Source organism: Sorex araneus, chromosome 9 (genome assembly GCF_027595985.1).
Source record: "Sorex araneus isolate mSorAra2 chromosome 9, mSorAra2.pri, whole genome shotgun sequence".
Taxonomy (NCBI): Eukaryota; Metazoa; Chordata; class Mammalia; order Eulipotyphla; family Soricidae; genus Sorex; species Sorex araneus.
Window position 1 is genome coordinate 30,972,067 of NC_073310.1, and position 23,061 is coordinate 30,995,127.

The 23,061-nt window shown below is 37.8% G+C and overlaps 1 protein-coding gene across 4 annotated transcripts in view; it reads left to right on the plus strand.

The window, feature by feature from the left end:
- Positions 1 to 23,061, plus strand: part of PCNX2 (pecanex 2) — a 352,025-nt gene that overhangs the window by 281,526 nt on the left and 47,438 nt on the right. For all 4 annotated transcript variants that reach the window (XM_055147380.1, XM_055147381.1, XM_055147382.1 and 1 more), the window contains 2 exons: positions 9,761 to 9,819; positions 14,166 to 14,381. In XM_055147380.1, the coding sequence (XP_055003355.1) occupies positions 9,761 to 9,819; positions 14,166 to 14,381 (275 nt within the window). The remainder of the gene's footprint in view (positions 1 to 9,760; positions 9,820 to 14,165; positions 14,382 to 23,061) is intronic.

Consider the following 23,061-nt stretch of genomic DNA (forward strand, 5'->3'; position numbering starts at 1 on the left):
GTGCCCACTTGAGAAAATTTATGAACAATGGGATGACAGTGATACAGTGATTATTTTTTTTCTTGAGGGCATTAATTTACTTGGCTTGCACATTTTAAAATCAATTTTATTGATTTGTGATTGGTTTGCAATATCATATAATTATTAGAGTATAGATTTACACTTGATATATGCACATGCTTTCCCCAACCACCTTCAAAGTTTTAACACAATCAAAACATCAAATTTATCCCATCTTCTATTCTTCCCATACTACTTCCCCTCTATGGCAATACACTGTGTTTTTACAGAATCTAAGATGTGCTTATTTTGTGTTTTGATAATAATTAAATTTTAATATTTTCCAGATAATTCTATTATTTCTGTCATCTCAATATTGAGATCTATTTGTTGTCTTTTTAAATTTTGATTGAGATTGTTCCATTTCTTATTCTGACAAGTTATTTTCTACTGAAATGTGAAAATTCTGGGCATAATGTTTTATGACTCTGGGTATTATTTAAGCACTCTGTTTCAAGTGGATTTTCCTGAGATCATTCTAGCAACAAAGAGAAAGTCACTATTTTGTTACTTCCAGGTAGGGTTGAAAACAGATTTCCCACTCTGCCTCTACTGAAACCTAAGATGAGAGCCTGTTTCTTATTACTGCTATTGAAGTTCAACTTAAATAAATCAGCATACTTTCACTGATAATTCCTAAATCAGAGGGAAAGAACATTTTTAAAAGATTTAATAAATAGTTTTATTAAATAAGGGGTATAATATAAAAAATATACACTAGAAGCCATTAAAAAATCAGCCACAAAAATCTTAGAAACAATAACCAATAGAGTAAGGTAGAAGTCTAAAAATTAATGCACAAAGATTTGTGGCATTTCTGTACTAAAATGATGAATTAAAAGAAAAATTACTTTAAAAGGTAACACATTTTTAAAGATTTAATAAATATTTTTATAAATAAGAGACACAATATGACAATACTCACTAAAAATCATAAAAACTCTACCACAAAACCCCTTAAAAGCCAATAATCAATAGAGTAAGGTAGAAGTTCACAAAAATAATACACAAAAATCTGTGCTATTTCTGTTTGAAAATGATGAATGAAAAGAAAATTATTTTAAAAGATAATCCCTTTTTTTGTTTCTTTGATAGTTTTGTTTTTTAAAAAAATTTTATTAGTGAATCACCGTGAGGTACAGTTACAAAATTATGGACTTTCATGCTTGCATCTCAGTCATACAGTGATCGTCTACATCCCTCCACCAGTGCCCATTCTCCTGCACCATGTCAAAATAGTTTCCAAAGACATTAAATACCCATAAATAAAACTAACAATGGATGTAAAAGACCTATGCAGTGAAAATTATAAATTACTGCTAAAAAAATAGAAGTAGACATTAGGAAATGAAAAGATAATCCCTGTTTAGAGGCTGGAAGAATCAATATTGTCAAAATGATCTTTCTACCCAAAGCATACAGATTCAATGCAATACCCATTAACATCCTAGTGACATTTCTCAAAGACTTGGAACAAACTCTACTAAGACTTGTATGGAATTACAAGATTCCTTGAATACCCAAAAGTAATAATAAAAAAACAAAAGAAGTTGGGAAGTATTGCATTTACCAACTTTTATTTGGTCTACAGGCCTATAATGATCAAAACCACATGGTTCTGGAATAAAGATATACACAAAGACTAATGGAACAGAATTGACAGTCTTGAGATTTATAGGGAGTTAATCTGCAGCAAAAGAGCTTAGTACATAAAGTGGAGTAAAAAACATCTCTTTCTGGCTCTGAATTAAGAAATCAGTCCTGGTGGGCTTAACGGACCCTATGCGGTGCCAGGAATTGAACTCAGATCAGTCTCATGAAAGGCGAATACCTTTCATAGTACACATAGTAATCTGCTGTACTATGACTCCTGTTCCAGACTAGAATTTTTTTTTTTTTTTTGCTTTTTGGGTCACATTCAGCAATACTCAGGGGTTACTCCTGGCTCTGCACTCAGGAATTACTCCTGGTGGTGCTTGGGGGAATCATATGGGATGCTGGGAATTGAACCTGGATTAACAGTGTGCAAGGCAAACACCCTACCCTCTGTGATATTGCTCCCACCCCCAAGACTGGAATTCTTAAGTTTCTCATACAACCTTTGATTATGTGGGAGGGAGTGGGGTTACAGTTTTGTTTTGTGATTATAATCTGGAATTTAGTCTGTAGTTTTCATCTGGAATTTATTTTGTAGTTATTGGTGGAGTATTACTGTGTAAAACATTATATGTAGACAGATTGCCCCTTTCCTGTATGTTATGCTAGAAACATTGACTTTTTGTTAGGTATTTTTCCCTACTCCTTGGAGTGTTTTGGAGAGCCATGTTCCAGGATGTACAAGGTGATTTAAAAAAAAAACTAGTAAAAAAAAATAAAAATAAATAAAATAAAATAAAAAAGACCTAGTAACTTAAATGACCTTCTATGGGTCCTACACTTCCTAGTCTGCCTTCTTCTTGCATAATACTCATAACCTGAGAAAATATTATGCTTATATACTTTATTCATGTGGAAATTATGGCAATATGGCTGTACATACCAGTATAATAAAGTCTTCTTTTACTGCAAACCTCAAATAGACTTTAATAATAACATCAGTAAAGAAATTGCTAAAGTGGGTGAGAGTGGGTCACATAAGTGAGGCCTTATACCTTTTAAGCTCTCTATGTGTGTGAGCAGACATATAGATTTATATAGAGTCCAACAAATTTTTCCTTTAGATTGACTGAACATAGTCAGAACACTCTTTCTCTATAGCACAGTAGGGCATAAGAGAAAAGGGTTGAAGGAATGGAACTATAACTGAGCGGTAAAGTGGTTCAAAAAGCAATCATGATAGTATCCTTATACAAAAGGTAGCAAATGGACAAACTACATGCATTAGAAAAGAAGATAGAATTGAATTTAGTTTTTTGTTTTTATTTTCTTAAATAGTAACTATGACAGTACAAATTATCTCTAGAGATGTACCTGGAGTGATTAGGGAAAGCCCTGGTGATACTCAGCCAGGCAGTGCAGACCTAACTGTTCTATATTTATCTGGTGGTATTCAGAATCAGCAATTCTCAAGGGCTACCTGGGCCACACTCAGCAGTGATTGTGGGGCTATGCGGTGCTGGAGATTGAGCTCAGGGTCTTTCACATACCAAGCATGTGTTCTTACCACATGAGCTACTGTCAGGAACAAAATTAATGTTTAATTAAAAGTGCACATTGCCTAAAACAAATTTATATAATAGAAGTATCTTTCTTTCTTTTATGAAAATTTGGTTTAGACATTTTCTAATCTAAAACTTTTCCTTCTCCTACAAGTACCAACAGATGATACAAAAATTACTTTTCAGTGTACACTTGAACCCATAAAGAATGTTAGAAGCTCAAGGGCTAGCAACAAAGAAGGTAACGGAAACAGGAAAATTGCTCATTCTGAGGAGAGTGTGGTGGGAAGTGAGCCAGGCTGTGATTAAGAGGCTGAGAAATCTACAGAGCTAGATGCTAATCCTACAGAAGAGTAAATTTACACTGAGACTTCTGTATTAATAGGAAACTTTTCCTTTTTTAGAATATTCTATTTTATTAAAGTTTTTGATTGATTGAGGTTCTGTGATTTAAAGCACCGTTAATGATGGTTTCACACCACACCCATCACCAGAGTACCCACTTCTCTCCTCCAAAGATCCAACATGCCAGCTTTTCAGGATTCCCTCACCAACTCAAAATGCACATCAGAATCACGTTCATTATAGTAAATATGTGACCCAAACTCTCTGTCACTGTCACCCCATTGCTCATCGATTTGTTCGAGCGGGCACCAGTAACATCTCTAATTGAGAGACTTATTGTTACTGTTTTTGGCATATCCAATATGCACGGGTAGCTTGCCAGGCTCTGCCTCGCCGGCTCGATACTCTTGGTAGCTTGCCAGGCTCTCCAAGAGAGACTGAGGAATCAAACTCGGGTCAGCTGTGTGAAAGGTGAATGCCCAACTACTGTGCTATCACTCCAGCCCAAACTATAATAATTAAATTTTTTTTTTTACAAAATGAGTTTGCCAAGGGAATGGAATGGAGAGACGAGAGAAGGATGGGTGAAGGGGTGCTGAAACTGTTGAGACATGGGAGGAAAGAGGCTGACACTGTTGGTGGGTGTGAATTGAATATCACAGTGCCTAAATAAAAATTGGAATAAAAAAGAGATGAAATGATTTGTTTATGGGGGAAAAATCTAGTGAAAGTGTTTGACTTAGGAGATAGATAAGGCAGTGGGAAGGCAAAGCCCTATGGGAGAAAATTAGCTTTTTTGAACTACACTTATTTTTCTTTTTTTTTAAAAGAAAGTGTATTTCACAATCATGCTCAGAAAATCAAGAACCTCAGAACCCACTTACCGAAGGAGGTAAAGAACCTGTACAAAGAAAAATACAAAACTCTGCTTCATGAAATAAAAGAAGACATAAGGAAATGGAGACACATACCCTGTTCATGGGTTGGGAGAATTAACATTGCTAAAATGGCAGTACTCCCCAAAGCATTATACAGATTCAATGCAATCTCTATAAGAATATCCACAACATTTTTCAAAGAAATTGGTCAAACACTCCTGAAATACATATGGAACAATAATCCCCCATGATTAGCTAAAGCAATACTCGGGTGGGGGAGAATGATGGGAGGCATCACCTTACCCAACCTCAAACTCTACTATAAAGTGGTAATAATTAAAACAGCATGGTATTGGAATAAAGATAGATCTGCAGACCAAGGCAGTAGGATTGAATATCCTTAAACACACCCTCAAATATATGATCATCTAATCTTTGATAAGGGAGCAAAAATATAAAGTGGAGCTGGCAAAACTGGGCAGCTACATGCAAAAAAATGTGCTCAGACATCTACCTAACACCATGCACAAAAGTCAGATCAAAATGGATTAAACACCTCAACATCAGACCAGAATCCATAAGGTACATTGAAGAAAAGGTCAGCAAAACCCTCATAACGTTGAAGTTAAAGGTATCTTCAAAGATGAAATGCCACTGACCAAGCAAGAGGGAACAGAGATAAACAAATGGGACTATTTTAAACTAAAAAGCTTCTGCACCTCAAAAGAAACAGCAAGCAGGGTACAAAGACAGCATACGGAATGAGAAAGAATATTCACCCAATACCCTTCTGATAAGGGATTAATATTAAGGATATATAAGGCACTGGTTGAAGAAAATATCCAATCCCATCAGAAAATGGGGCAAAGAAAACGTCCAATCCCATCAGAAATTTTCTCAAAAAAGAAATTTGATTGGGCTGGAGCACTAGCACAGTAGGTAGGGACTTTGCCTTGCACTCGGTCAACCCAGGTTCGATTCCCAGCATCCCATATGGTTCCCTGAGTACTGCCAGGGGTGATTCCTGAGTGCAGAGCCAGGAATAACTCCTGTGCATCATCGGGTGTAACCCAAAAAAGCTAAAAAATTTTTTTGAATGGCCAAAAGGCACATGAAAAAATGCTCTTCATCACGTCATCAGGGAGATGCAGATCTAAACAACGAGATATCATCTCACATCACAGAGACTGGCACACATCTAAAAGAACAAATGCAACCACTGTTGGTGTGGATGTGGGGTAAAGGGACTCCTTTATTGTTGGTGGCAATGCCGACTGAAAAACAATATGGACGTTTTGATAAACAATATAGATGTTTATCAAAAAACTAGAAATTGAACTTCCATTTGACCCAGCAATACCACTCTGGAAATATATCCCAAGGATGCAAAAAATCGCAGTAGAAATGACAGCACCTGTACATTCATTGCAGCACTGTTCAGAATAGCCAGAATCTGGAAACAACCCGAGTTGTTGAAACAACAGACAACTGGTTAAAGAAACTTTGGTATATCTACACAATGGACTACTATACAGCTATTAGGAAAGATGAAGTCATAAAATTTGCTTATAATTGGATGGTCATGGAGAGTATCATGCTAAGTGAAATGAATCAGAGAGAGAGGGACAAACATAGAATGACTGCACATGGAATATAAAATATTGTAACATGAGACTAACACCCAAGGACAGTAGAGACAAGAAACTGAACCTGAGTTGGCTGCATGATTATCAAGTGCCTTATACTGTTGTATTCCTCTATCCTTTATTTTTTCATTTAAAAACTAATTTTATGGGTTTATAATTGGTTTACAAAATTTATAAATTTTACAAATAGGGTTACAAATTTGTAAATTTAGAGAGTACACTTTTATACCTCAGTAAATATATGAATCACTGTATATCCATCACACTGTCAAGATAACCCTCTCTGTCCATTCCTTCACCCTCTCTTTGCTTTACTTCCCATAATTATATCTTTAATAGAATCTGCATGCAAAAGTAACAGGTTATTTCTTAAGAATCATTACCAAAAATATTCATCCTTTATTAAATTCTATTCAATTTGTCAAATATGTTTAATTGTAACCTATTAGTAGCAGCAAAGTATCATGAGAGATAACAACTTAATATTTAGCACTATATTTGATTATTTATTTATTCATTAGACATATACTGAATGCTACTTATGAACAAAAATCTTGCCCTCGTGGAAATTACAAGCTGCTATAAGAGCCAGCTATCATCAAATAACCATAAAAAGAAATGTGTGACATGGTGGGGAACAGAAGGTCCCAGAGCTAGCCTACCTGAATTTGAATCCTGGCTTATACCACCCAAGTCTGTGACCTTAGGCACGTGACTTAATCTCACTATGCTTTCTTTTCCTTCAGTAAGAGAATGAGTATAATAATATGTACCTAGACAGGAAGTTGTGAGGACATAATGAGTCAATGCATACAAAGCACTAACACAAAAATGTGTTAGGTAAATTTCAAGCGCTAAAATTATAATTAATTTTAAAATAACATTTGCTTTAAGGAGAAATATTATGTGGCACAAAGGGACATGAATCACACCTAGACATGAATACTTTCTTGAGAAACTTGATTCTTTTTCTTGTTTTTGAAATTTTTAATTGAAATTCTGGAGTTTATAATGCTATTAATAGTGGTTTCTTATGCACATAATTCCACCATACACATCAACAATGTATGTAATGTCTCTCCCAAGAACCCCAAGACCCCTACGTCCCAAGCCAGCACCCCCCAACTCAATTTTATACACCAGATCTTCCATTTTGTTGCCTTTGGACCTTTTTTTTTGCTATCTTGCTATGTATCTTTAAGTTCCTTATAAGAGAGAAATCAATCTCTGTCCGTTTACTTCTGACTGATTTCACTCAGCATGATACTCTCTAGTTGCATTCATATTGTTGTAAATTTTATGATTTTGTTTTTGTGTGTATATGTGTCACAACTTCTTGATCCATTCATCTATAGTTGGGTATTTGGGTTGATTACATATCTTGCTATTGTACTAAGTGTAGTGAAGAACATAGGTGTGCATATATCCTTTTGATATATATCAAAAATAGATGTGCATATATCCTTTTGAATTAATATTTTTTAGTTTAAGGGATAGATTGCAAGAAATGGCATCACTGGAACATATGGTAGCTCTGTTACTACTTTTTGGTAGATTTCCATATTGCTTTCCATAAATACTGAACCATGCAATATTCCCACCAACAATGAATGAGGGTTCCTGAGAATTTTATTCTTGAACTCGACTTGAAGGATGGGAAGGGCCAATGAGGAGAAATGGATGGCTTTATAAGGGAGTATTCCAGGTAGGAATATATCCATGAGGGCATAAGAATTACAAATGGATGAAGGGGTGGTAGGAACAAAAAGTGGAGTCAATTTCAAGACATAAGGCAAGGCCAGGGTGATTAGAAGATAGAAAGTAAAGGGAAAAGCATAAACAGAGGAAGGTCCAGATAGCCTCGTGATTTGTTACATGCATGTTTGCAAAACCCTGTTGTCAAATGTTATATTTGTAATGAACATCTTTTATTTTAATTTTTGTGAGAGGGACTCTCAAGCAGTGCTCAGGAGTCATGTGAGCCACTCTCAGCCATTAATTGGCGTGATGCAGGTGGGCTCCTACTTCAGTACTTTGGCCCAGTAATATGGATCCGGTTGGACTCAGCAGTGTGAGGGGCTACCAGAGCCACCCATGATGCTCAGAAGCTATCAGGGCCACATTCAATGGGTCATGTAGTATGTAGGATCAAATTTGGAACCCAGAGCTTCCTCTAGGCCTTTGAGCTACCTCCCAGGCATAAGGCATTTGATTTTAGTGTCTTAGGTTTAGCCGTATGAAATCACCATTTCTTGTTAGGGAATTAACAGTTGAATACTGCTGATATCAATTTCATATTAAGCGGGTAGGGCATTTGCCTCGCACACGGCCGACCCAGGTTTGATTCCTCTGTCCCTCTCGGAGAGCCTGGCAAGCTACCGAGAGTATTCAGCCCCCACAGCAGAGCCTGGCAAGCTACCCATGGCATATTTGGTATGCCAAAAACAGTAACAACAAGTCTCACAATGGAGACACTACTGGTGCCCGCTCAAGCAAATCGATGAACAAAGGGATGACAGTGCTGTAGCTGGCATCCTTCAGAGAATGATAGGATTATCACTCATTATTTGATAGAAATAAAAACAAAAGTTTGTCAGATACCATCTCTCTAAGCAAAGAAGGTTGTGCATTGTAAAGGGTTTTCAGTACAAATAAAGTCCAGATACTGATACCATTTTAGAGAAATAGTGGATTGATAACCATTTTTACAATCAGTAACTGGGAGAGAGAGTTGCTGACTCATCCCATTCAGAATTTAAGAGTGTCTGAGTTGGGGCTGGAGTAAAAGCATAGTGGGTAGAGCGTTTGCCTTGCATTTGGCCAACCCAGGTTCGATTCCCAGCATCCCATATGGTCCCCCAACACTGCCAGGAGTAATTCCTGAGCATAGAGCCAAGAGTAACCCCTGTGCATCGCTGAGTGTGACCCTAAAGGAAAAAAAAAAAAGACCTGTACAGCTGCTGAGAACTTTCCTGGCCAGAATGTGATCTTTTGATCTTCCCTGAAGAACCTCAATAAAACGCTTTGCCCTGACACACACACTAAGTCAAGAATGAATCTGTTTCTCACTGCCTAACTTTAAGAAGCAAGAGAACACCATGAGTTTCATGGCTTACAAAATCTGAATTGAGTTACCATCATTACTCAGTTTAAGGGTTTAAAGATTTAAACTAAAGGTTTGAAGCAGGTTCATGTGATTACTTACGACCAAAGAAACAGACCATTCACATTCTCCAAAGTTTGAGAGTGAATTTTTCCTGTGGTTAACTCTAGAAAGACCTATGGCAACACATTGAACTCTGAAAAGCAAGTGATGGAGATGTTCTCTACTCACCATACTTTTTTGGATCATTTTGAAAAGAAAAATGTTAACCATCTGTTCACTGATCTCAAGTTCTGAAAGTGAGAGACATTTCTTGGTAGTTATGTGCCTGTTTTATTTTGTGGATTTAATACTCAAAATTGTTAAGTCACAGATCTTTTCCCCAAATAACAAGACCCCTTCCCTTTCTTCTTTATCATGACACTTTTCTCTCTGCAGCATTATCGAATTGGAGCCATCATCGTCCTAATAGTCGAATTCCATTTCCCACTCACACAACTGGTTTTATAAATACATCTTTTATTTGCAGATACATAGTCTTGATTTTTTTTTTATTTTGTTCCCTTCTAGTACAAAGCGTGTTGATAATTCCAACACAAGGCTGGTTGTCCAAATTGAAAAGGATCCAGGTAAGATTATATCTTTCTTCTCTGTATTTAAACATTTATTTGTTATAGAGATGTGTAGAAGATTTCCTTAAATATAAACATTGGGAATTATGTACTCATTATTTTTAATTTGTAGATGAAAAACATGTCTTCTAAAATATGCTAACTCTAAACATAATATTGCAAGTATTCTAACTTGGTTTGGCAATACATCTCTCCATTATTTAAAATTGATTCTGAACCTGTTCACTATTGAATGATTATTAATTGATATATTTTACTTGTATAGAGTAAATGTTAAATTCACAACATTAGCCTTGTTATTGATATTTTAACAAAATATTTTGAAACATCCGCATTACCATTTCTTTAAAGGTAACCTCAAGTTCCAAAACCCAGAAGTCTTAAGAAATTTTTATCAATAATCTATGGGCAGATTTGTCTATTATAATATTAATTCCCTTTTTTCTTTCTCATTTTAACCACAATTTTTTCTTCATGTCAGAATACAAATTATAACTGTTTTTTGTTTTTATATACTTCACTCTCCTGTGCCAAAATTTTTGTCTAGGAAGAACTGTATCATGTTCATTGTCTATATATGAACTATGTATCACTGTCACTGTCACTGTCATCCCATTGGTCATCGATTTGCTCAAGCGGGCACCGGTAACATCTTCCATTGTGAGACTTGTTACTGTTTTTGGCATACCGAATATGCCACGGGTAGCTTGCCAGGCTCTGCCGTGTGGGCGAGATATTCTTGGTAGCTTTCTGGGCTCTCTGAGAGGGGCTGAGGAATGGAACCCAGGTCAGCCGCATGCAAGGCAAACACCCTACCCGCTGTGCTATATGACTAATGTGAAAATAAAGTTTTAAATTTTTATATGCCTGAAGAGTTAGGTTTTTATGTTAAACTTCAATACCACTAGAATTTGAAAAGGGTGTACAAATACCTCAGATGTAGTAGTTTAGAACATTATAGAACCATTGGTACTAAGTATATAGATAACTTAAAAATGTGTTGTGTCCTTAATTATTCATAAATGCTGTCTTATTTTTGTATAATTATGTAAGCATGTGTTCAAATATATATATGTCCTTATATAGATAGATGTATATAAATTATACATTCCTCTAAAATCTCTACTTTTAGTATTTAAATTGTTTTATTTAAACACCAGTGTGAACAATTAAGCAACAGTTCATTCTCTTGTTCAAATCTTTTCTATGAAAGTGCTATTGACTCTAATTAGTGCCTCAGGATTCAGGCTAATTTATTCTAGAAAATGAATATAATGACAGGTTAAGTAGGCTTAATCTTCAGAGAAGATTAAACATACTGATACATTATAGGCTAAATGACATGACTCAGCTCATTGAACAGCTTATCTTTGTCCATTAATCATAATTAGGTAGAAAAGGTACTAAGTTCAATTCAGTTTTACATGTCATGAATTCCCAGAAATTATATTCATATTGTTATATTTTGTATATTCTACTAAGATAGGACATATAGGTACCTATGAGGCCTGCTTTCCCTTTTTGTTCCCCATTTATGCTCTGGTTTCTTGAGAATACAGAGCAAGGGAGTTTCGTACAGATTTGCAGTCTTTGTTTTGGATTTCCCTGTATTTTTTTTTTTTTTGCTTTTGGGTCACACCCATTGATGCACAGGGGTTAATCCTGGCTCTGCACTCAGGAATTAATCCTGGTGGTGCTCGAGTGAACCATATGGGATGCTGGGAATTAAACCCAGGTCAGCCATGTGCAAGGCAAATGCCCTACCTGCTGTGCTATGGCTCCAGTCCCGTCCCTGTATTTTTATGTCCTCTCCAACAGATATCCCCAACGAAATCTTTGAGCTTTGTTTTAGGTATTTGCTATCTTGGGAAGCTCAATCCTTCTATGACTTCCTGGAGAGATAGTTTATTCCCCACAGAAAGGATAGTCATAAAATTGAAGCACAGAGTGAAATCTTTCTCCTAGAGCCTTAGCTACCCAACAAAAGGACACAAGTCAAAATAATGTCTCAGTTCACGTAGGCTTCTTTTTAAATGTTTTCTTTTTTTCATCAACAAATATTCATTAAACAGAGGGAAGAATTTGGTAAAAGTAAAGAAGTTAGAGGAAATATGCCATGAACACCAATTTCACATTGTGTCCTTCCATTGTAGAGTTTCCATTATTCCATCTATTTTTCTATAATATCCTTCCTTCAGTCTTCCTTTGGTGTCATCATCCACCCAATTAGAGCACTGTATTCAAAAATAAGTAACACCTGATAATACCAAGCCCTGGAAAAAATGCAATAGGATTTTTTTCCCATCACTGTTAGTAGAAAATAAACCATTACAGTCATTTTGGAGAAAAGCAGTCTTATTCCTAGGTATTCCCTCACTAGAAAAAAAATTTTTTAGAAAATTCTGTTCATGAATGAATATTTTATGACGTATTCATAATCACCAAATCAGAAAAGAAACAAAATGTCCATCAACATATAAACAAGCTGTAGTACAAATGTACAAATGATTACTACTCAACATGAAACAAACTATTGATATATATAATGCTCTGGATTGAATCTAAAATTTGGTAGTGCTGACTACATACCTACATATCTTTTTTAAAACATACTGTATTGTGCCCCCAAAAGGGTAAATTCTATTCTATACTGATTCAATGAATCTGTTTTTTAAAAACATATGATTTTTTAAAAAATATATCCTCCGATGGGATTTTGAGTGGCATGTAAGTCTTCCCTGAAGTGGCATTTGAGCTGAAATCTGAAGAAAAGTGAGGATAAGAATCCACAAAAGGAGGAAAGGATTATACAAGCAAAAAAAAAAGCGGTATCTGAAAAGGTCCAGCATGTAAACGGGTACAGGCACCATTCAGCTGAGTGTTCTGTACTGCTGCACATACAAGCTGCAGAGAGCGGTATTGTGTGATGGGGGTACAGAATGAATCCAGGAGCAGATCTCACTGTGCCCCTGTACTCTCTGCCCTGGGTTTGCACAGGATCGTAGCTCTTTATATCTGTGAGTGGGGCCCTATTACTATAGCTGATGTTTAGCATTTTTACCTCTATCTTAAAAGTTCTAAAAAGTCACTATGGTTTGCAAGTAAAGGGATTGGATGAGCCCTTAACAACACATTCAACCTTTCCACTTAAAAAAGCTTATTCCAGTTGTGTTCTATAGAATAGTTTGGATAGCAGATCCCAGTAAGGATACATTGATAAATCAGTGTTATTGTTCAGCTAAGAAGTAAAGTAGCTTGGAATAGAGTCAGGGTGACAGAAATGGAGAAAAGTGCGAAGACGGAAAAAATATTTGGAGAAAATACAATTGTGAGGTATGACTATGAACATGTCAAGAAGGAGCTCTAAGTTATGGTTGGTGAGGCTGCTCACTAAGGTGGGGAACAGACAAGGCCACATGACATGGATATGAAGTTTAAGAGCAATGTACACATTTAGTTTTACTGTTTTATAGGGGCCAGTCCTGACAATACTCTACACAGCAGTGTTCAGGGGCATGATGGCTACACTGGAAAGTCATGTCATTCCAGGTTTCAAACTCCAGGCCTTGTACATGATGTGCATGTATTTTACCATTTGAGCTAGACCCTAAGGCTAAAAGTATATATATGGCAAGCTACCCGTGGCGTACTCAATATGGCAAAAACAGAAACAAGGACGGTCCTCCATTCCCCTGACCCTGAAAGAGCCTACAATATGCCATCGGTACACTAGCATGCCACAGGGATGAATGGATACATTATTGGTGCCCACATGAGCAAATTGATGAACAATGGGATGACAGTGACATATATATATTGCTAGTGACAGCGATATATATGTACATATTATATATTATATTATATGTAATATAATATATACATATGCATATATAATATAAAATTATATAATATATTATATATTGTTCCTATATACCTATATGTATATATTATATAACATATTATAATAGTATATAATATTATATACATATATGTATATAACACATATATGTAAAGTTAAAAGGCAACTAAATATACCAGTATAGAATTCAGACAGTATATTAAACCTGGACTTATAAACTTGAAAGACAAAGGAATTTAAACATTAATTCAGTGTGAAGTACCCATTTATGTAGATGAGATGTTCTGAAAGGTATAACAAGAAGAAAATAGGCAAAACCCACTATAATGGGATAAAGCAGCTAAAAAGCTTTATTTACCCTTAAACTATTTAGAGCTCAGTTTCCTGGGTTTCAGCACATTGAAGATATTTCTTCAATATACTGATTCACTGATTACTGATCATATATTCACTGATTCACTGGTATTTCTTCTTCTGTGATTAGGAAATGATGACAACAATCTCAATTCTATCTTCTACGAACATTTGACAAGAGCCCTTCAGGAGTCCCTCTGCGGAGATTTGGTTCTTGGTCGATGGGGTAACTATAGCTCCGGCGACTGCTTTATTCTAGCTTCAGACTATCTCAATGCCTTCGTGCATCTGATTGAAATCGGCAATGGTCTTGTCACCTTTCAGCTCCGAGGATTAGAATTTCGAGGTAAGAATTTCTTCATTGTGGAAACTATTGTTGGCACTCATTCTCAGGCCAGTTTTTAAATTGGAAGTAGCCATGGAAGAGGGAGGAAGAATTTAGTCTTCAGTAGATTCAGAATTAGTGAGGAAGTAGAGGGGAAAAAATAAGGAGCTTACTCCAGGTTAGGAACTGAAAAGTGCTAACTGGAAGAATAGGGAGCTACTCAGAGCATTCCTGCCCCCAGGAGAACTAGCGCTAACTAGCTTGCGGGCACAGGAGGAGGCTGGGACCCTGGCCATATAGGTCCTCCCATCCAGAGTACAGTGATTGCTTTTTTGTTTGGGGTGGGGGGGTCACACTCGGCAATGCACAGGAGTTACTCCTGGCTCTGAACTCAGGAATTACTCCTGGTAATGCTCAGGGGGCCATATGGGGTGCTGGGAATAAAACCCCGTTTGGCTGCGCTCAAGGCAAACGCCCTACCCGCTGTGCTGTCGCTCCAGCCCCACAGTGGTTGCTTTTAATTCTCTGTAGAAACTGGACTCATGTATAGGATCTGGAAAGTGGGGTGACTGAGGTAATTTACAAAATCTTGAGAGATTTTTCTGGTAGCTAAGTGGGAAATATTCTAGAAGGGGACCAAAGAAGCAGCAGGAGTTCCATTTAGGAGTATTTTGTACTCACCTAAGAAGGAGAGAATTGTTGAAAAAGAGGGCTATAGAAGTTTCAGTGTTAGAAAGAAAACTCTGCTTAGCAGTCAGGGAAAGAGCGCTGTGCACCCTCAGTTTTCTAGAGTGAGTCCTAGGGGAAGAGAGGCGCCTTTACTGAAACTGGGGAACCCAGATGAGAAGCAGGACTCTGACGTTTGGAAATATTCTCAAAAGCTCCATTTGGGATATTTTCATTTAAAATTCCCCTGACTTCTCAAAATAATGATATCAAATAACTAGTAAAACATAGGAGTCTTATATCTAATCAGGGATATTTATTCAGCACTGGTTATATATCAAGCTTTGACTGGGCACCCTGAATTTAGCCATGAAGGTCCCATGTTGAGGACCTTGTAGTCTTCCTGAGCAAGTCCACTCAGAGAAAGGAGTGTCCTGGCAACACCGGGGGTGGTGGGTACCAGGGGAACCCCCATATAGGCATTGACATTGTACTGGGACCCGCATCAGCTAGATAGAAGCAATGATGGAGAATATGATGTAAACGATTGCAAATAGGAAAGGATTAGTTTTGGAGAGATTTTGGAGGAAAAGATCAGGCAGTGCTAGAAAGGTCAGTGTGAGCCCAGATACAGCCTTGAAAAGTCTCACAGTGACATCAAGAACACCATTTTTCTGAGGACATACTGTAGTTATTTTATTGCTTTCACACCATCACATAAAGAAGACCAAGTCCGGGGGCTGGAGCAATAGCACAGCGGGTAGGGTGTTTGCCTCACTCGTGGCAGACCCAGGTTCGATTGCCAGCATCCCATATGGTCCCTCGAGCATTGCCAGGCGTAATTTCTGAGTGCATGAGCCAGGAGTAACCCCTGTGCATCACCGGGCATGACCCAAAAAGGGAAATAAATGACCAAGTCCTTTGAGAATTTCTAAGCATTTGTTTTGTGAATATCTATTTGTTTGAATAACATTCTAATAAAAATATTTTTATATAAAATATTTTTATTTTCTGTGAGGAGCAAATTCTTATTTAGATATGAATTCTGTGCATATGACAAATTTTAGATACCTATTTTAATTTAATTCTGGAATAAAAAAATATTATTAAAGAGTTACAGATAAGAGCAATACTGTACAGCTGGTAGGGTTGTTTGCCCAGGTTCGATCCCCGGCATCCCATCTGGTTGGTTTCCCAAGCACTGCCAGGAGTAATAATCGAGTACAGAGCTAGAAGGAATGCCTAAGCATTGCTATATGTGACTCAGTCTCCAAAAAATAAGCAAAAAAATTTTTTAAGATTTTTGAGCCATAGGTGTGGTCAGATCCTACAGAGAAGTCAGAAAAATTTCCTGAAATTTTGAGCGAATGCCAGAAGCATCCATAGAAAAGTGATGGAAATTAAGTGTCTCCAGTGCAATAAAATGATCTATTTTGAACGTTTTCAGTTTTTCCTATAATTCAAAGAAAGAACATTCCAAGTTAACATAGATAATTTACAATTTTGAATATAGAGCATAAGCTATTTAACTTTTGGATGTTTTCAGTACTTTGTTTACCAGCTCTTTCTGACATATTGGGACATTTCTTTAACCTGCCACATTCAAACATATTGGTGCCACTGATACTTATTTGGGGGTCATCATCACCAAGCCCCCCAAAGATGAATGGCTCAGAAACCAGCAGGATGTGCTCCTCCTCACTGTTGTCTGGATTGGTGTTGTACTGGTGCTCTCACTACAGGTTACTTACACAGCTGCCTTAAGTCTGCACACAAACAGAAAGAACAAGAGACAACATCAGGGCCTGGCTAACAAGTCTGGAGTCTTGGATATCCTGCAGGTGCTTCACAGTCTCAAAAAAAAAAAATACTGGACTGGGCATCTTTAATACTTGTGATCTTGTTTCCAAAGGAAAGACACAGACACTGCATGCTTCCAGAACAGACACTCTATCATTCACATTACATTCTATTGGTCAAAGACATTCCCAAGGGCAGCTCAGATTCCAGCCGTAGAAAAACTAGTCCAGATACATTACACGACTCAGCGGCGGCCAATGTTACAGGGACACGCCTGATTCCTGAAATTTTAGCATATGAGAAATGGAGGGAGACTGAGATTTGTCTGAGTCTCAGATTTATATAAGATTAGTTTAAAGATAGAAGCAGTGGTGAGGGTTTCTCTAGATCATGTTTCATTCTCTTGCCAACTACAATAGAAATTTAAACTGGCTATAAGTGTGGTATAAGCACAATAACATCCAGTGCAGTTTTTTCTTTGTTTTTTCTTTGTTTTTCCATAGTCCTTAGAGTTCTGTGGGTGCTGACAGTTGTGGTTTAAGTTCCTTATTATCTGAATGCTAATCTAATTCCTTCTTTTACATGAAGGGGCTACTGCATATGGTCTGTTATTCTAACTATTTTCATTATCCTGTATTGTTATTTCAGTGGAACAGGAAACTGTACGTTCAGTTCCTCCTGTTTAATTCACTTGTATCACTTGTCATCCCGTTGATCTTTGATTTGCTCCAGCGGGCGCTGGTAAGGTCTCCACTCGTCTCTGTCACGTGTTAGTGTAGCCCAGTGATATCTGCTCACTCCAGGAACAGGAAGAGCCTCAAACTGTTCCTTCAGGGTTTAGTTACCAGGGATTTTATGGAGGTATTTTGTGACAAAAATTAAGAACCTATAGTTTCCCACAAGCCCTTAGGTTATGTGGGATAGAGCAATAAAGCAGTTTGGAATACCTACTGAGCGACTAAGAGCTGCTCAGATTAAATTTAGAAGTAGTCTTAGCTGTGTGGGTCCCTATGGCAGACATGGAAGAAAAAAGGGCACCTGAGTCCAGGGGCTGAGAAAGATCTCCTGGGGATCTTTGGGGTAGAAAGGGCAGGACTTTAAGTTCCTTGGCACACCTGATTGAATTCAGAGATGGAATTGGCTGGTTGCCAGATATTGCTACAAAGGAAGTTCTTAATATTTGATTTCATATCTAAGTCATGGTGACAGGTAATGCAGTTTAGAAGGCTAGAAATGTGAGGACCACAAAGTTCAAGGTTTTTTTTTCTTTGTAAATGACTGCACTCTATGGGCCCCTATGTCTTATTTAATTGACATTCAAGTATGTAGACACAGAAAAAAATTGAGGTGTGCACTAATTTCTCTTTTTTTGTCAGCCAGACTATCTAGGTTGATAGGCTAGCTCATTTCTATTAGAAATATATAAAAATTTATGACAGAAGTCATAGTGCTATCAGTCACAAGTCAGGTAACTTGAAAATAATGTCTGGTAAGACAAAGAGCAAGAATTAGAGCCCCAAAGAAAAGATATTAGATGAATTTATTGATAAGATGCGTGCGAGTTTCAAGTAAATGAGAGAGCTTTTATCTGTGAAGGTGGCATCTGATACCCAACACTACATCATCTATTTCAATTTAATGGGAAAACTGAGACTCAAGAAGAATTCATGATTTTAATTCTAGGAGCAAGCTAAGCAAATCCCCATGATTCTGTATTATCCAGAACTTCTCTACTTGACCATTTTTCACCTTCTTTTATTACTTTTTTTTGTTAATCTTTTGAGATTTGTAACATCGTTTTTATTTGGTTTATCAAACACTAAGAATATGGGGTATAATATCATTTGCCACTTGCACTGCCTTTGCAGAGTTCCATATTGGTTTTCTAGTGGCAAAATCAAAACAATTCTTAAAAGCCACTTTTTATCAAAATATTCAACAGTTTCATAGGCGAATTGGTCTCAAGGTATCCACTTTTTAAGTTCCTTTGCAGTTCTGATGTTCACCAGTTCTTGAAATTAAAAGTCTGCTTGGAAAAAAAATCTCTATTTACCCTCATTGAAATTTGAGTAGAATTTCCCTCCAGGGAGTCCATCCTGTTGATGATGAGTATTCCAGTGTTTGATATCAGAGCTGGTGTCCTGGAGAGGAATTTGAAAAACTGTTGAATTTCTGCCAATACATTGCTGCAAAAGAAAGATGACCAAGCTTAAGAATTATTAAATCAATTTGTGATAAGATGAAGAGACAGAAATACAAACACAGAAGTAAATCATAGTGGGGAAATTTCAGGGAAAGGAAAAAAACATGATGAAATCCTAAGGGCTAGGAGGATGGAATTCATGGAAGTTTATAAGATAGGAGAACATAGGCAGATATATAGATAAATGGTTGATGTTGGAGAGAAAATGTGAGAATAGGAGTGGAGGAAATAAGAGTTGGCAGCCGAACTCCATGAAATCAAAGAGGACATGAGGAAATGGAAACATATACCCTGCTCGTGGATAGGGAGAATCAATGTTGTCAAAATGGCAATACTCCCTAAAGCATTATACAGATTCAATGCGATCCCTATAAATATACCCATGACATTCTTCAAAGAAATGGATCAAGCAATCCTAAAATTCATATGGAATAACAAACGTCCAAGGATAGCTAAAACAATTCTTGGGAAAAAGATGATGGGAGGCATCACCATCCCCAACCTCAAACTTTACTACAAAGCAGTAACAATTAAAACAGCATGGTACTGGAACAAAGGCAGAGCCGTAGACCAATGGAACAGGGTGGAATATCCCTACACACAACCGCAAGTGTATGACCATCTAATCTTTGATAAGGGAGCAAGAGATGTGAAGTGGAGCAAGGAAAGCCTCTTTAACAAATGGTGCTGGCAAAACTGGACAACCACATGCAAAAAAATGGGTTTAGACCTTGACCTGACACCATGCACAAAAGTCAGATCAAAATGGATTAAAGACCTCAACATTAGACCACAAACCATAAGGTACATTGAAGACAAGGTCGGCAAAACCCTCCACGATATTGAAGATAAAGGTATCTTCAAAGGTGACACGGAACTAAGCAATCTAGTAAAAACAGAGATCAACAAATGGGACTACATTAAACTAAAAAGCTTCTGCACCGCAAGAGATACAGTGACCAGAATACAAAGACTATCCACAGAATGGGAAAGGATATTTACACAATACCCATCAGATAAGGGGTTGATATCAATGGTATATAAAGCACTGGTTGAGCTCTACAAGAAGAAAACATCCAATCCCATCAAAAAATGGGGCAAAGAAATGAACAGAAACTTTACCAAGGAAGAAATACGAATGGCCAAAAGGCACATGAAAAAGTGCTCTACATCACTAATCATCAGAGAGATGCAGATCAAAACAACCATGAGATACCACCTCACACCACAGAGACTAGCACACATCCAAAAGAACAAAAGCAACCGCTGTTGGAGAGGATGTGGGGAGAAAGGGACCCTTCTTCACTGCTGGTGGGAATGCCGACTGGTTCAGCCCTTCTGGAAAACAATTTGGACGACTCTCAAAAAATTAGATATTGAATTCCCATTTGACCCAGCAATACCACTGCTGGGAATATATCCCAGAGAGGCAAAAAAGTACAATCGAAACAACATCTGCACATGTATGTTCATCGCAGCACTGTTTACAATAGCCAGAATCTGGAAAAAACCCGAATGCCCCAGAACGGATGACTGGTTGAGGAAACTTTGGTACATCTATACAGTGGAATACTATGCAGCTGTTAGAAAAAAGGAGGTCAAGAATTTTGTAGTTAAGTGGATGGGCATGAAAAGTTTCATGCTGAGTGAAATGAGTCAGAAAGAGAGAGACAGACATAGAAAGATTGCACTCATCTATGGTATATAGAATAACAGAGTGGGAGACTAACACCCAAGAACTGTAGAAATAAGTACCAGGAGGTTGACTCCATGGCTTCGAGGCTGGCCTCACGTTCCGGGGAAAGGTCAACTCAGAGAAGCGATCACCAACTACATTGTAGTCGAAGGCCATGTGGGGGAAGGGAGTTTCGGGCTGAATGAGGGCTAGAGACTGAGCACAGCGGCCACTCAACACCTTTATTGCAAACCACAACAGCTAATTAGAGAGAGAAAACAGAAGGGAATGCCTTGCCACAGTGGCAGGGTGGGGTGGGGGGGAGATGGGATTGGGGAGGGTGGGAGGGACACTGGGTTTACGGGTGGTGGAGAATGGGCACTGGTGAAGGGATGGGTTCCCAAACTTTGTATGAGGGAAGTATAAGCACAAAAGTGTATAAATCTGTAACTGTACCCTCATGGTGATTCTCTAATTAAAAATAAATAAATTAAAAAAAAAAAAAAGAGTTGGCAGCCGAAGGAGCTTATTTAGGAATAGTGATCATGGTTTAAGTGAAGATCAGTTAAGAGTGGTCTTTTTTTTTTTCCTAAGTTACATTCAGTTTCATAGGTACAGGTATGGAAGGATAGATTTGGAGTTGATTGCAGTTGATATTGAGGAAAATGAATGCCATAGAGTAAGATAAGGACAAAGGAACTGAAATGTATGCAAAAGCGTAATAGTTCCATGTGTGGTCATGCAATATATGCTGAGAAAAAAAAAAAGGAAAGTGAGATTCTCAGAGAAGCAGGAAACAGAACTCAAGATAGGACTTTGTGAATTCTGAAAGGGTATATGGATTTCGAAAGTTAAAATACTGGAGGAAAGGAGCTGGGAGTAGGAGGTAGTTGCTGGAGAAAGTACGTCCAGTAGTTATAGCTGTACAGGTGATGCAGTTTTGTGTAATTGAAGTCAATTTAGAAGCATGAAATGAGTGGCTGAGATTGACTGAAAGATGAGATAATGAGTTCAGAGGTCAAGTATAGGAAGGAGCATCTCTGTAGAGACTGAAATCCCAGGAGTAATGGTATGAGATATTTTGGAGACAACAGTAGCCAACATCTTCATGAAAGGACTGGAAATGATCCAGTGGAATCATAGAAGCATTAATAAGAAACGAGAGAACATTTTCTCTCCACCTTAAAACTGGTAGTAAATTATTTTATTGACAATAATCATCCCTGTTTGGGAGATATGCCAAGGGAATGAGATTTCTGCAGAGAATAAAGAACAGATTATTGGGAGAAGTTGGTGAGCAGATCATGAGTCTCAGTGGTTACAAAGAAAGAATTTCAGCAGTTTGTGTCCTGGGGATGGTGGGATGTTAGTCAGGAAATGTGATTTGCAAAACAGTATGAAAACAATATTGCAGGGAATATTGGCTTCTATGCCAAATGATTTGAAATGCAATAAAGCAATACACTCATGGGGTGAAGTATCAGTTCCTATCTTCTGAGACTGGGTCATATGCATAGAAAATTTTGAGGCTTGTCAGAATGAAATTTAGTTATGCATGCTGGTATATACAGCAGAATCTCCTACCCAACGCTATGCTGTCTTCACAGGGGCCCCCTCAAAGGGGGGGCCGGGTTAAGTTTCCCTCCCCGCCCCAAGCAGAGCCCCAGCAGCCAAAAACCTCCAGAACCCAGCCACAATCATGCTCAAGGCCACTCTCCACATGTTCAGACGAACCTCACCCATGAGAGAACCAACATCTCATAGTATCAGGAGAGGGATACACAGTACCAGGAGGAGAAACCAAGTCCTAAGTCCTTGAGCTTTGTAGGAGACTCACTGACTTGTGGGGACAGAGGCAGAGCAAAAGGAAAGAGGAGAAGGAGAGAGAGGGAAAGGAGCAAAAAGAGGATGAATACATAGGGAGAACATATGAACAAAAGAACAAGAAAGTATTTTTTAACCTCATTGTTGTTGAAACACAATAATCATCATCCCATTGATCCTTGATTTTCTCAAGCAGTCTCAGTAACGTCTCCTTTCATCCTAGCCCTGAGATTTTAGAAGCCTATCTACTCATCCTTCCCAATGGTGGCGCATTGAAGGCTCTTTCAGGGTCAGGGGAATGAGACCCATTATTGTAACTGGTTTGGGCATATGAATGTGCCACAGGGAGTTTGCCAGGCTCTCCCATGAGGGCAGGAAACTCTCAATGGCTTGCCAGTTTCTCTGAGAGGGAGAATTAGGCTATAAGATGTCTCACGGCTGCAAAGCGGCCTCTCGCTTCCAGGAGTTTGGTTTTATGGTCTCTGGATGTTGGCCGTTGAGGGGATTACATGGTGGGGCAGTTTCTGGGTGTG